The sequence below is a fragment of the Myotis nattereri genome (assembly GCF_964212035.1).
Source record: "Myotis nattereri genome assembly, chromosome: 5".
Taxonomy (NCBI): domain Eukaryota; kingdom Metazoa; phylum Chordata; class Mammalia; order Chiroptera; family Vespertilionidae; genus Myotis; species Myotis nattereri.
Window position 1 is genome coordinate 22730522 of NC_138080.1, and position 12485 is coordinate 22743006.

The 12485-nt window shown below is 52.3% G+C and overlaps 2 protein-coding genes across 2 annotated transcripts; both read left to right on the top strand.

Moving 5' to 3' along the window:
- Positions 1-899: 899 nt before the first annotated feature.
- MRI1 (methylthioribose-1-phosphate isomerase 1) lies at positions 900-8426 on the top strand. The gene is made up of 6 exons (XM_081092821.1): positions 900-1094; positions 1172-1410; positions 2227-2402; positions 3492-3668; positions 3761-3985; positions 7225-8426. Exons 1-6 carry the CDS (start codon positions 960-962, stop codon positions 7350-7352), a joined length of 1080 nt encoding a protein of 359 aa, XP_080948947.1. The 5' UTR covers positions 900-959; the 3' UTR covers positions 7353-8426.
- LOC308520334 (leydig cell tumor 10 kDa protein homolog) lies at positions 7625-11981 on the top strand. Its single transcript, XM_081092822.1, has 3 exons — positions 7625-8646; positions 8719-8774; positions 11536-11981. The coding sequence occupies exons 1-3, from the start codon at positions 8547-8549 to the stop codon at positions 11644-11646; spliced, it is 267 nt and encodes an 88-aa protein (XP_080948948.1). The 5' UTR covers positions 7625-8546; the 3' UTR covers positions 11647-11981.
- The last annotated feature ends 504 nt before the right edge of the window (positions 11982-12485 follow it).

Consider the following 12485-nt stretch of genomic DNA (forward strand, 5'->3'; position numbering starts at 1 on the left):
CTACCCCACCCCACCATCCAACCAAGCTGGCAGGCCTCTCATAGCAAATGGTGATGCCGGGGCTACAGCTGTGACCACAGTGATCGTCCTCACCCAGGGTGATGAGGGTTTCAAGGTAGTGGCTCAGGTTGGTCTGCAATCAGGACAGACTTTACAGAGGAAGTGACATGGGCTGAGTGGGAAGGGTGGGTAGGGGACCAGGCAGCAGGAACCGCGCAGGGGGCCCAGGGTTGGGAGGTACATGGGGTGCCCAAGGAGGTGTGAGCTGTTCCTTGTCCCCAGCCCATGGGGACACCTTACAAGGGTCACTAAAAAGGCCCCCGCGTGTTGCTTTTTTTTTTTTTTTTTAATGAAACAAAACTGAGCAGAAAATAGGTCAAAATAGCCACACATACACCAGGAATTAATAGCCTGTCACCTCCCCCTGACCTTGGGAAAGGAAGATCATTTCACAGATACTGATGCAGCGCTGGGAGGGCGCCAGGCACTGTTCTAGCCCCAGGGGAAACAGCGATGAACAAACGCAACCCTCTTGGGGCTGAGGTTCCGGCTGAATTCGTACTCAGACCACCAGCCCTGCTCCCCAATGGGGCAGTGAAGCCTCAGGGCAGCAGCGAGAGCCCGTTAGTTCCTGACATCCCCAATTAAGGCCTTTCTCTACCAAAGACAACCGGCAGCACTTGCTCCGGCCTGGTGGAGCCCACCTGGGATTGGGGGGGGGTCATAGCATAACCAGCCAGACGCCAAACACCAGGCCCTGTGAATAGGGACGCCTTTGTGGTTCCGAGGGGGTGGCTAACGCCGAGCTTGGCCCGGAAATGGGGGTAGGACCGTGGGAGTAGACTGTTGCGCCCGGGGAACAAGTAGGGTCGTGTGCGCACACGCCTCCTTCCGGCGGAGGCCCCGCCCACACGCGCGGCCCGCCGCGCCCGGGACCCAGGGAGCACGCTGGCGGCGCCATGCCCCCTCTGGAGGCGATCCGCTACTCGCGGGGCTCGCTGCAGGTCCTGGACCAGCTGCTGCTGCCCCAGCAATGCCGCTACGAGGAGGTGGACTCGGTGCGCCAGGCCTGGGAGGCGATCCGCGCCATGAAGGTGGGGTGCAGCGACGGGGTTGGGGGTGGGGCGTGCCCTCGCCTGGCGCCCCTGACACTCCCATGCCTTTCCTCCAGGTGCGCGGCGCGCCTGCAATCGCGCTCGTGGGGTGCCTCAGCCTGGCCGTGGAGCTGCAGGCCGGAGCTGGGGGGCCGGGACTCGGCGCGCTCGTTGCCTTCGTGCGCGACACGCTGAGCTTCCTGGTCACCGCCCGGCCCACCGCCGTCAACATGGCCCGCGCTGCCCGCGACCTGGCCGACGCCGCAGCCCAAGAGGCCGAGCGGGAGGGCGCCACGGAGGAGGCCGTCCGGGAGAGGTAGGGCGCCTTGTGCCAGGCACTGCTCTGAGCAGGGGCTCATTTTTTTCGCACAGCGACCCATTTTACAGATGAGAAGCAGATATGGCGCACTTAGTCCAAGGTCACACAGACAAGTCTGGGAGTCCACCCCAGGCCCCAGGAACTTGGACTCAAGCCCATGACTGTGCCTCCCCTGAACATGCCCAGCCCCCCGTTGCCCTTGGAGGTCCTTTTCAGTACCACTTCCTTCTGCTGGTTCTCCCCCCCCCCCCCCCCCCATTTCTCCCCATCCCAACCCATGCCCTTCTGCTGGTTTTTTTTCTTTTGAGGAATTGTGGTTCTTGTCTTATCCGTTCCCTGCCCTCTTCTTTTCCCACTCTCCCCCTCTGCTCCAGCTACATGTTCTTTGACCCCACCAGGCTCGCTCCTGCCCCCGGGCCTTTGCACATGCCATCTCTCTAGAGCAGATACCCCTCCTTCAGGTTTAAGGCTTCTGTCTTCCCCACCTCCCCACCCCCATATGTTACAGCTCATCCCCTCACCCCTACCCCACCCCCCTGACTCTGCTGCCTTTTTCTTCATTATCTGCTTTTTTTGCCTCCCCCACTTGTGTCAGCTTCATAGGGGCAGAGATTTTTGTCTTGGTTACTGCTGGGCCCCCCAGCGCTTCGCACACAGGTGCTCAGTTAAGGTGTCGCATGAGCGAATGGAGTGACAGGCGGCAAAAGCAGAAGGACTAGGCCACACAGCTGTGAGAGGCTTTCAGCAAGAGAGTTGAGCAGGAAGGAGGGGCCAGCCTCGGCCCCGAGGCTGAGAGTCCCTTGTCGACCCCAGAGTGATCTGCTTCGCTGAAGACATGTTGGAGAAAGACCTCAAGGATAATCGGAGCATTGGAGACCTGGGAGCCCACCACCTCCTGGAGCGGGCAGCCCCCACGGGCAGCAAGATCACCGTGCTGACCCACTGTAATACTGGTGCACTGGCCACTGCTGGCTACGGCACAGCCCTGGGTGAGTAAGTGGATGTTCAGGGGGATGGGGGCGGGCCCCTTTTGGATTCAAAAGAAAAAAACCCAAACCACTTTCCCCACCCCCAAAATGGAAATATTTCTTGTACAGAAATAGGAAGGTGGCTTCAGGTACAGCTGGATCCAGGAGTTCAAAAAATTCGCATTAGGACCCATCTATTCCTGTCCCGGTCCTGCTCCCGGTCCACGGGTCAGCAGAGGGCCTAGCCATGTTCAGATCTGCAGGAAAGGAGCCTATGCCAGCAATGCCTGAAGAGACTCCTTATAACTCAGAGCTACGATGGGGTCACCTGCCCATCCAAGATCAACCACTTGATGGGCCAGTCCTGAGTGGGCAGAATGTGGATTTCAAGAGAACTGAGGGAAAGGGAGTGGTCCCCCAGGAACGACGGGTAGCAGTGACCTGGAGAGGGGGGACTGGGTCCTGGGACTCAAGGCAGCAGATTCCACTTGATCCTAAATTCCCCAGATTTCTCTACCTGCTTGGGTCCCACTTTGGGGCCTTGGGGACTGAGGCCCTGATGGCAAGACATCATTCATTCATTTGCTCAACATATATTGGCGCCTACTCTGTGCCCTGCCATTCCTGCATGCATGCATGCATTCCTTTATTCACTCAGCATTTATTAAGCACCTACTATGTGTCCCACCATTCATGAGCACAAGCATTCTTTCATTCACTCAACAGACATTTGTTAAGCATCTACTATTTGCCAGGCACAGTTCTGGGCGCTGGGGAGCCAGCAGTGAACAATGGGAAAGGAAAGTAGAAGGAACAGACAAAAGCAAGTTGGTAAATATATATGTTGTGTTCGAAGGTGATAAATACTAAAGAGGAAAAACCGGGAAAGAGGTCAGAGGTGTGGAGGTTGCTATGTGAGATGGAAGGGTCAGGAAGGACTCACCTGAAGGTGTTCTCTAAGCGCACATGCACTGGACAGAGGGACAGCCACCACAAGGGCCTGGGGATGGGGAGCCTGTGGAGATCTGTGCCCCCAACTAATGGGCCACCACCCTGTCCATTTGTCCCTTTCTGTCTCATCCTGGCCTTTTGGTGAGTCGGGTCCTGCAGGTGTGATCCGCTCGCTGCACAACCTTGGCCGCCTGAAGCATGTCTTCTGCACGGAGACCCGGCCCTACAACCAGGGGGCCCGGCTGACAGCCTTCGAGCTGGTCTACGAGCAGATTCCCGCCACCCTCATCACTGACAGCATGGCAGCAGCTGCCATGGCTCACCGGGACGTGTCAGGTCAGCAGTGGGGTGCCAGCAGGCAGGGCACCGGCACTCAGGGCTCCGGGCATCCAGGGTCAGGTGATGACCCCCGACATCTTGCTCCCCAGCTGTTGTTGTGGGAGCTGACCGTGTGGTTGCCAATGGTGACACAGCCAACAAGGTGGGCACCTACCAGCTGGCCATCGCCGCCAAGTACCATGGCATCCCCTTCTACGTAGCTGCCCCCAGCTCCTCATGTGACCTCCGTCTGGAGACGGGCCAGCAGATTGTCATTGAGGAGCGCCCCGGCCAGGAGCTGACCGATGTCAACGGGGTCAGGATTGCAGCACCCGGTAAGCCATCACTCAGCGGGGTACCAGGATCTGGGCACCTTCAGTTAGGTACCCATCCCCTTCACAGGAGGCAAGCAGCATTTGGGGTGTCATCAGCCTTCTAGGGCACAAGCAACTTCATATTCAAGCCAGTTTTATTTTATTTATTTTTTTTTTAAATATATTTTATTGATTTTTTACAGAGAGAAAGGGAGAGAGATAGACAGTTAGAAACATCGATGAGAGAGAAACATCGATCAGCTGCCTCCTGCACATCTCCTACTGGGGATGTGCCCGCAACCCAGGTACATGCCCTTAACCGGAATCGAGCCTGGGACCTTTCAGTCCGCAGGCTGACGCTCTATCCACTGAGCCAAACCGGTTTCGGCTCAAGCCAGTTTTAGAAACAGAAACATGTTGGAAGTCAAATTCAAGGTGAGAATGGCCAGCTCAGGAGTTGAGAAACCTTGAGTAAAGTGTCTTGCCATTCTCTACCACGGTTTCCTCACCTGAAGAACAAATAAGAATCCTGTTCAGCCAAGTGCCTATGAAGAGACACGCATATTTTTCAGCCTCCCCATGCTCCCTGGCTGTGCAGCTATGGGCAGGTTGCCTAAGTTCTCTCATCCCTAAGAGCCCTTGTGTTCCTATCTATAAAAGAGCTGTTATTATGACTTACCTCATAAATCCCAGGGCCTTCAGTGAATTAACCCACATGACCTGGAGAATAGGCCCAGCCCTACAGGCACCCTGGCTGGTGTTGCTCAGTGGTTAAGCATCCACCTATGAACCAGGAGCCACAGTTCAGTTCTCAGACAGGGCACGTGCCCAGGTTGCGGACTTGATCCCCAGTGCGGGTTGTGCAGGAGGCAGCCAATCAATGATTCTCTCTCATTATTGATGTTTCTATCTCTTTCTCTCCCTTCCTCTCTGAAATCAATAAAAATATACATATTTTTTAAATAATAACAGTATACAGCCCAGCCAGTATGGATCAGTAGTGGGACATCGACCCATGAACCAGGAGGTCATGGTTTGATTCCCAGTCAGGGTCATTGCCTGGGTTCTGGGCTTAATCCGTAATAGAGGGCATGCAGGAGGCAGCCGATCAATGATTCTCATCAGTGATGTTTCCAACCCTTCTCTCCCTCCCTTCCTGTCTCTAAAAAAAAATTTTTTTTTGAAGAGATGGGGGCCTGTAGCCAGTTTGGCTTAATGGATAGAGCATCGGTCTGCGGACCAACAGGTCCCGGATTCGATTTCGATCAAGGGCACATAACTTGGTTGCAGGCTCCTCCCCAGCCCAGGCTCTCATTGGGCACTCGTGCAGGAGGCAACCAGTCAATGTGTTTCTCTCACATCAATGTTTCTCTGTCTTTCTCTTCCACTTTCCCTAAAAACCAATGGAAAAATATCCTCGGGTGAGGAGTAACAAAAAAATAAATAACTTTAAAAAGAAAAAGCTTTAAAAAAACAAAACTGTACAGCCCTGGTCAGTGTGTAGCTCAGTTCGTTGGGCGTTGTCCCATGCACCAAGGGGTCACTGGTTTGATTCCTGGTCGGGGCATGTGCACAGGTTGTGGGTTCAGTCCCCAGTTGGGGCCGGTGTGGGAGGCAACTAATTGATGTTTTGCTCTCTCATTGATGTTTCTCCCTTCCTCACTCTAAAATCAATAAAAACATTTTTTTAAAATATATTTTATTGATTTTTTACAGAGTGAGGAAGGGAGAGAGATAGTCAGAAACATCGATGAGAGAGAAACATCGATCAGCCACCTGCTGCACATCTCCTACTGGGGATGTGCCTGCAACCCAGGTACATGCCCTTGACCGGAATCGAACCCAGGACCCTTCAGTCTGCAGGCCGACGCTCTATCCACTGAGCCAAACCGGTTTCGGCAATAAAAACATTTTTTAAAAAAAACACTATACAACTAAGCAGAGGGAAGTCCTAATAGTCTGTTGTTTTCTGCTGCGACTCATTACTGCTTTTTTAAAAAGGACACATTGATTCTGAAAAACTTTTTCTCATTTTCTTTTTTCGCTTCCCTGCTTTCCTAGAGGCATAATTAGCACTGGTCATAGTCCCTAAGACTGTGGAAAGTAGAGTTGACAACCCACACCCACTAAAATAAAACTGGGACAGCAAGACATAAGTGTCATGGGCAAGGTGCAGTCTGTGGGCCCTGATACTCTGCTTCCGCCAGTGGTCACAGGAATGCAGGCCCCAGAGAAGTGGGTCTTCTGTTTTTTCCAAAAGAAGCCATATATTTTTTAATATATGAAATTTCCCACCTTTTGAAAGGTAGCAGCTAATTCAGTGGACTCAAAAAACTGTGAGCCTGCCCTAGCTGGTTGCTCAATGGTTAGAGCATCAGCCCTTGGACTGAACTGTCTCGAGTTTGATTCCAGTCAAGGGCATGTACCTCTGTTGCAGGCTCGATCCCCAGCATTCGGTCAGTCTCTCACATCCATGTTTCTCTCTCTCTGTCTCTCCTGCCCCCTTCTACTTTCTAAATATTAATGGGGGGAAAATATCCTCAGTTGAGGATTAACAAATAAACAGCTGTGAGCCAGAGAAAAAAGGCCACCAGTTTGCAGCTTCTTGTGTAAGAAATTGTGGTCTACGCTGAGTAATTCATTTAGCAAATGTTTTTGAGCCCCTGAGTAATGCTAAGTGCTGGGATAGAGGAGTGAAAAAAGACACAAAACTCCATGCCCTCATAGAGCTGACAGTTTGGTCAGGGAGACAGACAGTAAGATAAATAACACAATTATAGGAAGTAAGGGCTGAGGAGAAATAAACAAGGCAAGGAAGTGTCTGTACAGGGGGTTTAGACAAGATGATCAGAGACCTTCTCACTGAAAAGGTGACATTTGAGCAAAGAGTAAAGGAAATGAAACATTGAGTTGTGCATATCTGAGGTAGAGCTTCGAGGCAGAGGGCAGAGCCCATGCAAAGGCCCTGGAGTGGATTCTTGGAGGTTCGAAAAGAGATCCAGGCAAGAGTAGGATGGATATATATAAGACTGAAACCTTCTTAGTGACAATTCAGGAATGGTGTGCGGAGAGGAGTCTAAACTTGTTACTGGGTACCAAAGCCCATGTCTTCGTGCAATTTTGGGATAAGTATCCCCAGATTCTCAAGAATTCCCTAACTCCAACAACCACCATGGGTGTGGGGGGGACAGGTGACAACAACTGGAGAACTTTCACAGAAGCAAATACTTACCTTCTTGCCTCCCTTCTCTCCCCTGTAGGAATTGGGGTTTGGAATCCTGCCTTCGATGTCACCCCCCATGACCTCATCACTGGCGGCATCATCACAGAGCTGGGTGTCTTTACCCCCAAAGAACTCCAGGCAGCCCTAAGCACCACCATCTCCTGAGGGTGGGGACATTAGATGGACCCCAGAAGTAACCAACCTGGCTCTCCATACACTTCTCCATCCCCCTAGGCTTTATAATAAAATGTATTGAATAGTCTGCCCCAAAGCTGACCTTCCACCAATTACACTTCATCCTAGAGCAGGGATAGCAGACAGAGTCGTTGCATGGCTCTTAAAAGTGCAGCAGCTGGAGATAGGCTACCCAAGTCCTATCCCAGTTCTGCCACTCTCTGCTGTGTGATCTTGGCCAAGTCACCTCACCTCTCCCTGCTGTGGTTTCCTCATTTATAACATGGGACAATACCTACGGCCTTATTAGGTTGCTCTCAGGACTAGAACTAGGGTAACACCTTAGGCACAAAATTTTAAACGGGACACCAAAAAGCTTAGTAACCAAGATAATACTTTCATGCAGTATTTTTAAAAATCAAAATGAATGCAAGAAAAATACATGAGCCCTAACTGGTTTGGCTCAGTGGATAGAGTGTCAGCCTGCGGACTGAAGGGTGCCAGGTTTGATTCCGGTCAAGGGCATGTACCTTGGCTGCGGGCACATCCCCAGTAGAGGGCAGCTGATATATGTTTCTCTCGTGATGTTTCTAACTATCCCTCTCCCTTCCTCTCTCTAAAAAATCAATAAGATCTATATTTTAAAAAGAAAATACATGAGGAACAAAATACCAAGATACTAAATAGAATGGAAGCCTACCTTTGCACACCTTGACCCTAACCTCTGATACCAGTCCTTGTCCCAATAAAACTTTATTTGCAACATCAGACCACCAATCTACAAGCAGTAGTTTAACGGCTTGATTTTTTTAAATATTAAAATGTTACTTTTAAATGTTGAAAACACTATCTTGATTACAGAATTTTTGGGTACCCTTAAATTTTGCCCCAGTAAGTGCCTAACTCACCTCATTTTTGTTCTGGACTGAATTTTACATACAAAGTGCATAAAACTATACGTTTTACAAAGCATGAGCGCCCAGTGAACATCAGTTTGTCATTGTAACTTCCCTTTCAAGTTTTTGCCAAACGCTGTCAATAAAGTACCGCCTTTGTCAGAACGCCAACTCTTCGCCACGTTGTTTCCCATGCGCCCATGCGCGTCCTGGCCCCAGTGTATCCCATCGTGCCCTGCGTCTTCCGGTTACAATTGTCAGCCCGGCTTTTTCCTGCGCGCGTCCCGTCATGGCGCAGGGGCAGCGCAAGTTCCAGGCGCAGAAGCCGGCCAAGCGCAAGGCGGCGGCGGCGGCGGCCTCGGAGCGCAGCCGGGGCCCGAGGAAGGGAGGTGAGGAGCGGTCCGGGGGCTGCGTGGGGTGGGCCTGGGCGCCCTGACCTCACGCGAGTGTGTCTCCCCCAGGTCGTGTTATCGCCCCCAAGAAGGCGCGCGTTGTGCAGCAGCGGAAGCTCAAGAAGGTGAGCGGGGGCGTGCGGGGGCCGAGGGCTGGAGCCTGGAGGTCGGTGCAGGGAGGGGTCCGGGATGAAGTCAGGATCCGGGGATGGGTCGTGGAGAATTCCCGACTCAGCCTCCCGCGGGCGGTGCGGACAGGACCATCGCCTGCTATTCCGCGGGCCTCTCAGCGGTCGCCGCCCGGTGGTCCGCGCGGTCCGAAAGGTTGGCGGCCGCAGGTTTAAGGAAACCTTTGGCGCAGCGGTCGCCAGCGTCGAAGCACGGCCTGGCGCGCGGAACGTATTCCGAACTCACTCCGCTGCTTTGGCGGTCACTGTGCTCGCATGGGGCTCGGGGGTGCGGATGGGTGTGCTCTCATGGGGCTCGGGGGTGCGGGTGGGGGGCCATGGGAACCGAGTTGAAAACCCCAGCTGTGCGCGAAGGCGGTGCTGGAGGCAAATCGTAGTCCATGGGCGAGTAGTACAGTGGAACCTCGGTTCTCGAACTTAATTTGTTCAAGAAGCGATTCGTTCGAAGACCCAGTCGTTTTGCCCCCATTAGAAATCATGTGAATTTAATCCATTCCAGACCCACAAATGATTCCCTTTTTTTAAAACCTTTCTTAGATATATGCCTAATGTACTGTTTCATGTATAATTTAAACACTTTTTTCGTAAGTTCACGGAACCACCCCCTACTGACCTTAAATCACTTTAGCATTCATTCCAGGGGTGTCTTTCAGGTCAGCATCCGGCATCGGAGCCTGTTCATGTGTCCCTGCCTCCGAAATGCTGTCAGTGGCAACTGCTTTTCCATTATCCAAAGCAACCGTTTTCCTGCCTCAGTTGCTGTGATATTGTTTCTTTCACACCCTTAGCAACATTAGCACTCTCGATGACCTCTTTGTGTTTTAAAATTGTGCTAATCGTCCTTTTCACCACCAACAAAAGCGCTTTCTCCTTTGTTTATTGCCTGAGAGGCTTGAAAGGGTTGTCTGGTCCAAAACCGAGACATTTTTTCTGTGAATTTGGTTGAGGACCGAATTGTCCAAGATCGGACACATTCGAGAGCCGAGGTTTGGCTGTATTTGTTCACCATGAGCCTCTTACCTGTGAAACATAGAGTTGTAAGGATTCAGGGCCATAGGGCACCTGTAGAGCGCTGATAACAGCACAGACACAAAGAAACATTAGCCGTGTTGGTTATTGTCATTTCTAGGGTTAAGCTTAAGAAGTTACAGAAAATTAAAACATTTTGGTGGAGTCAGATCTGGTTTTGGGTTGTATTCCACACTAAGCAGTGATGGCGAACCTTTTGAGCTCCGTGTGTCAGCATTTTGAAAAACCCTAACTTAACTCTGGTGCCGTGTCACATACAGAAATTTTTTGATATTTGCAACCATAGTAAAACAAAGACTTATATTTTTGATATTTATTTTATATATTTAAATGCCATTTAACAAAGAAAAATCAACCAAAAAAATGAGTTCGCGTGTCATAGGTTCGCCATCACTGAACTAGTGTGTAACCTTCATCAAATTGTTTCGTTTCCCCAGAGCCTGGGTTTTCCAAGACCTGGGTCCCCAGCAGCCTGCTTACCTCCAGTCTTCATTTAGGAAGAGTCTGTCCTACCAAATTTCAAAATATTTGGGATCATTCTGGATCTCCCCCTCACCCTCTCCTCTCTGATCTGCCCCCCCCATCCCCCATAGCAGCCAGAGGGCGCCTGTGAGCACTTAAAAGTCCAATCGTGTTGCTTTCTCTGCTCAGGACCCTGGTGGCTCTACCTCATTGAGGGGGTGTTGGGGGGTGGGGAGAACCAAGTCCTCCACAAAGCCCTATACACTATGCCCCCCCTCACTTCACTGCCCTCTCCTCCCACTCTCCCCCTTGCTTCCTCCAGCCTCACTGGCCCTTTAACTGCTACTTGTCACACTTCAACCTTTTACTGGCTGTTTCTTCTGCCCCAAAGTCCACATGGCTCCCTTCCTCTGAGTCAGGTCTGACTGCGAGGGTTGCTTCTGAGCAGTTTGTTCCTGATGGCAGCCCACAGCTCCTCCCCCACACACATACACTCACTCGCCCTTATTTTCCTTTCTCTGTAACACCTCCTACCATTTCTCATCGTTGAACAGTTTAACATAATGTAACGGAACAATGGCATTTACATTGTCCCCACACATGCACCGGATGTCAGCTCACTGAAGGCAGAGGGTCTCCTGTGTCCTGCTTGCTGTTGTGTCTCCGGTGCCCTGGCATGCGGTACTGGCTGTGGCGATCGTGGTCGTTGGAGGTCACACAGGCAGGGCAAGGGGATGGTTTTGGGAATGTGATTAAACTACCAGTTTGGGACCCAGACACACTTGGCTTCTAACCCTGTGCCTTTACTTGCTCACATTCCTGTCTCAGAGCCCCAGTTCCCCATGTGCAAAGCGGACACGACATGGGACAGGAGGGACTGTCCATGGACTGAGACCAGAGGCTCTAGGCATGCCAGGGTCCAGTCTCCCCTCACGTGGTTTGCAAACCCTGGGCAACTGTCTCCTCCCTGCAGGAGCCTCAATTTCCCCTTCAGTGAAATGGGAGTGAGCAGAAGTTTGGAAGCTGAGGTCCAGGGATGAGAAAGGATTTTGTGTGTGGGGGTCAAAAGCAGGGCTTAAACCACAGCCTCCCGACTCTCAGGTGCTGTTTCAGGGGGCGGGGCATCACTGATCCAGCCCCAGGTCAGGCCCTCCCTCTCTCCCTCGGCCTCAGACCCAGTCTGATGGTCCCTCGGTTGCCCCTTCAGGACCTGGAGGTCGGGATCCGGAAGAAGATTGAACATGATGTGGTGATGAAAGCCAGCACCAGCCTGCCCAAGAAGCTGGCGCTGCTGAAAGCCCCCGCCAAGAAGAAGTAGGCAGCCTCTTCCTCCTCCAAGACACGTTCCTAAGGACGCAGCCCCTGCCTCCATGCTCAGACCTCTGCAGGGGACTCCTCAGGCAGCACCATGGACAGAAGGAGCCCTGCTCCCCAGAGCCTTGTGTTGCAGCTCGAACTTTGGACTCCGGGTGGGGGGGAGGGGGCTGGCCTGTGAGCAGGTGACCAGCACGTCTGTAGTGCATGGGTCAGTTTCCCAGGTGCCAAGAATTCAGCAGTGGCCTTGAGGAAATGTTCACCAACTTCTTGTACCGTCCTCCCGCGGTTTCTGTGTCCGCTGGTTTAATCGGAGCAATAAACCTGGCTTTGTCATTCCTCTTGCAGTGACGGGCTCTGTGAGCAGACCGGGGCCAGGCGCACTGACCTGGTCAGCTTCAGCCATGTCTTAGGAGACCAACCACATACTCAGGGAGGGGCGATTGACCTGCATGTCCATCCTGGGAGCTTATGGAGAATCTTCCCTCCAACCTCAGGCGACTTACCTCCTTACCTGCCTCGGTCACCCCTCTGCCTGGTACAAGCCAGGAGCTATGGGAGCCATTTTCCCACCTGGAGGACAGGTGTTGATTAAACCAGAATGCACTTACGAACTGCACAACCACCTCTGTCTATTAAAGTCAAAATATTCAGTATGTCTGTGGCCCAGGTATTGTTCCAGTGCTTTCTGAGCATCACTTCACTCCCAGGTACACTCCAGAGCCAGTACTGGAACCCGCCACTGGCTGAGTCCCAGTGTGTGCTCAGCTGACCCTCCCCCGCCTCTTCCCACACCAAGGTTTTCTTTTGCTTCATCCTGAGCATCCCTTCCCCAAATCCTCA

Excerpts from the sequence above, each read along its gene's own strand:
- MRI1 (XM_081092821.1), top strand. The coding sequence starts at position 960 with ATGCCCCCTCTGGAGGCGATCCGCTACTCGCGGGGCTCGCTGCAGGTC. Across the intron at positions 3,669-3,760 it reads GGCTCACCGGGACGTGTCAG|CTGTTGTTGTGGGAGCTGAC; the intron begins GTCAGCAGTGGG and ends CTTGCTCCCCAG. Across the intron at positions 3,986-7,224 it reads GGTCAGGATTGCAGCACCCG|GAATTGGGGTTTGGAATCCT; the intron begins GTAAGCCATCAC and ends TCTCCCCTGTAG.
- LOC308520334 (XM_081092822.1), top strand. The coding sequence starts at position 8,547 with ATGGCGCAGGGGCAGCGCAAGTTCCAGGCGCAGAAGCCGGCCAAGCGC. Across the intron at positions 8,647-8,718 it reads CCGGGGCCCGAGGAAGGGAG|GTCGTGTTATCGCCCCCAAG; the intron begins GTGAGGAGCGGT and ends TGTCTCCCCCAG. Across the intron at positions 8,775-11,535 it reads AGCAGCGGAAGCTCAAGAAG|GACCTGGAGGTCGGGATCCG; the intron begins GTGAGCGGGGGC and ends TTGCCCCTTCAG.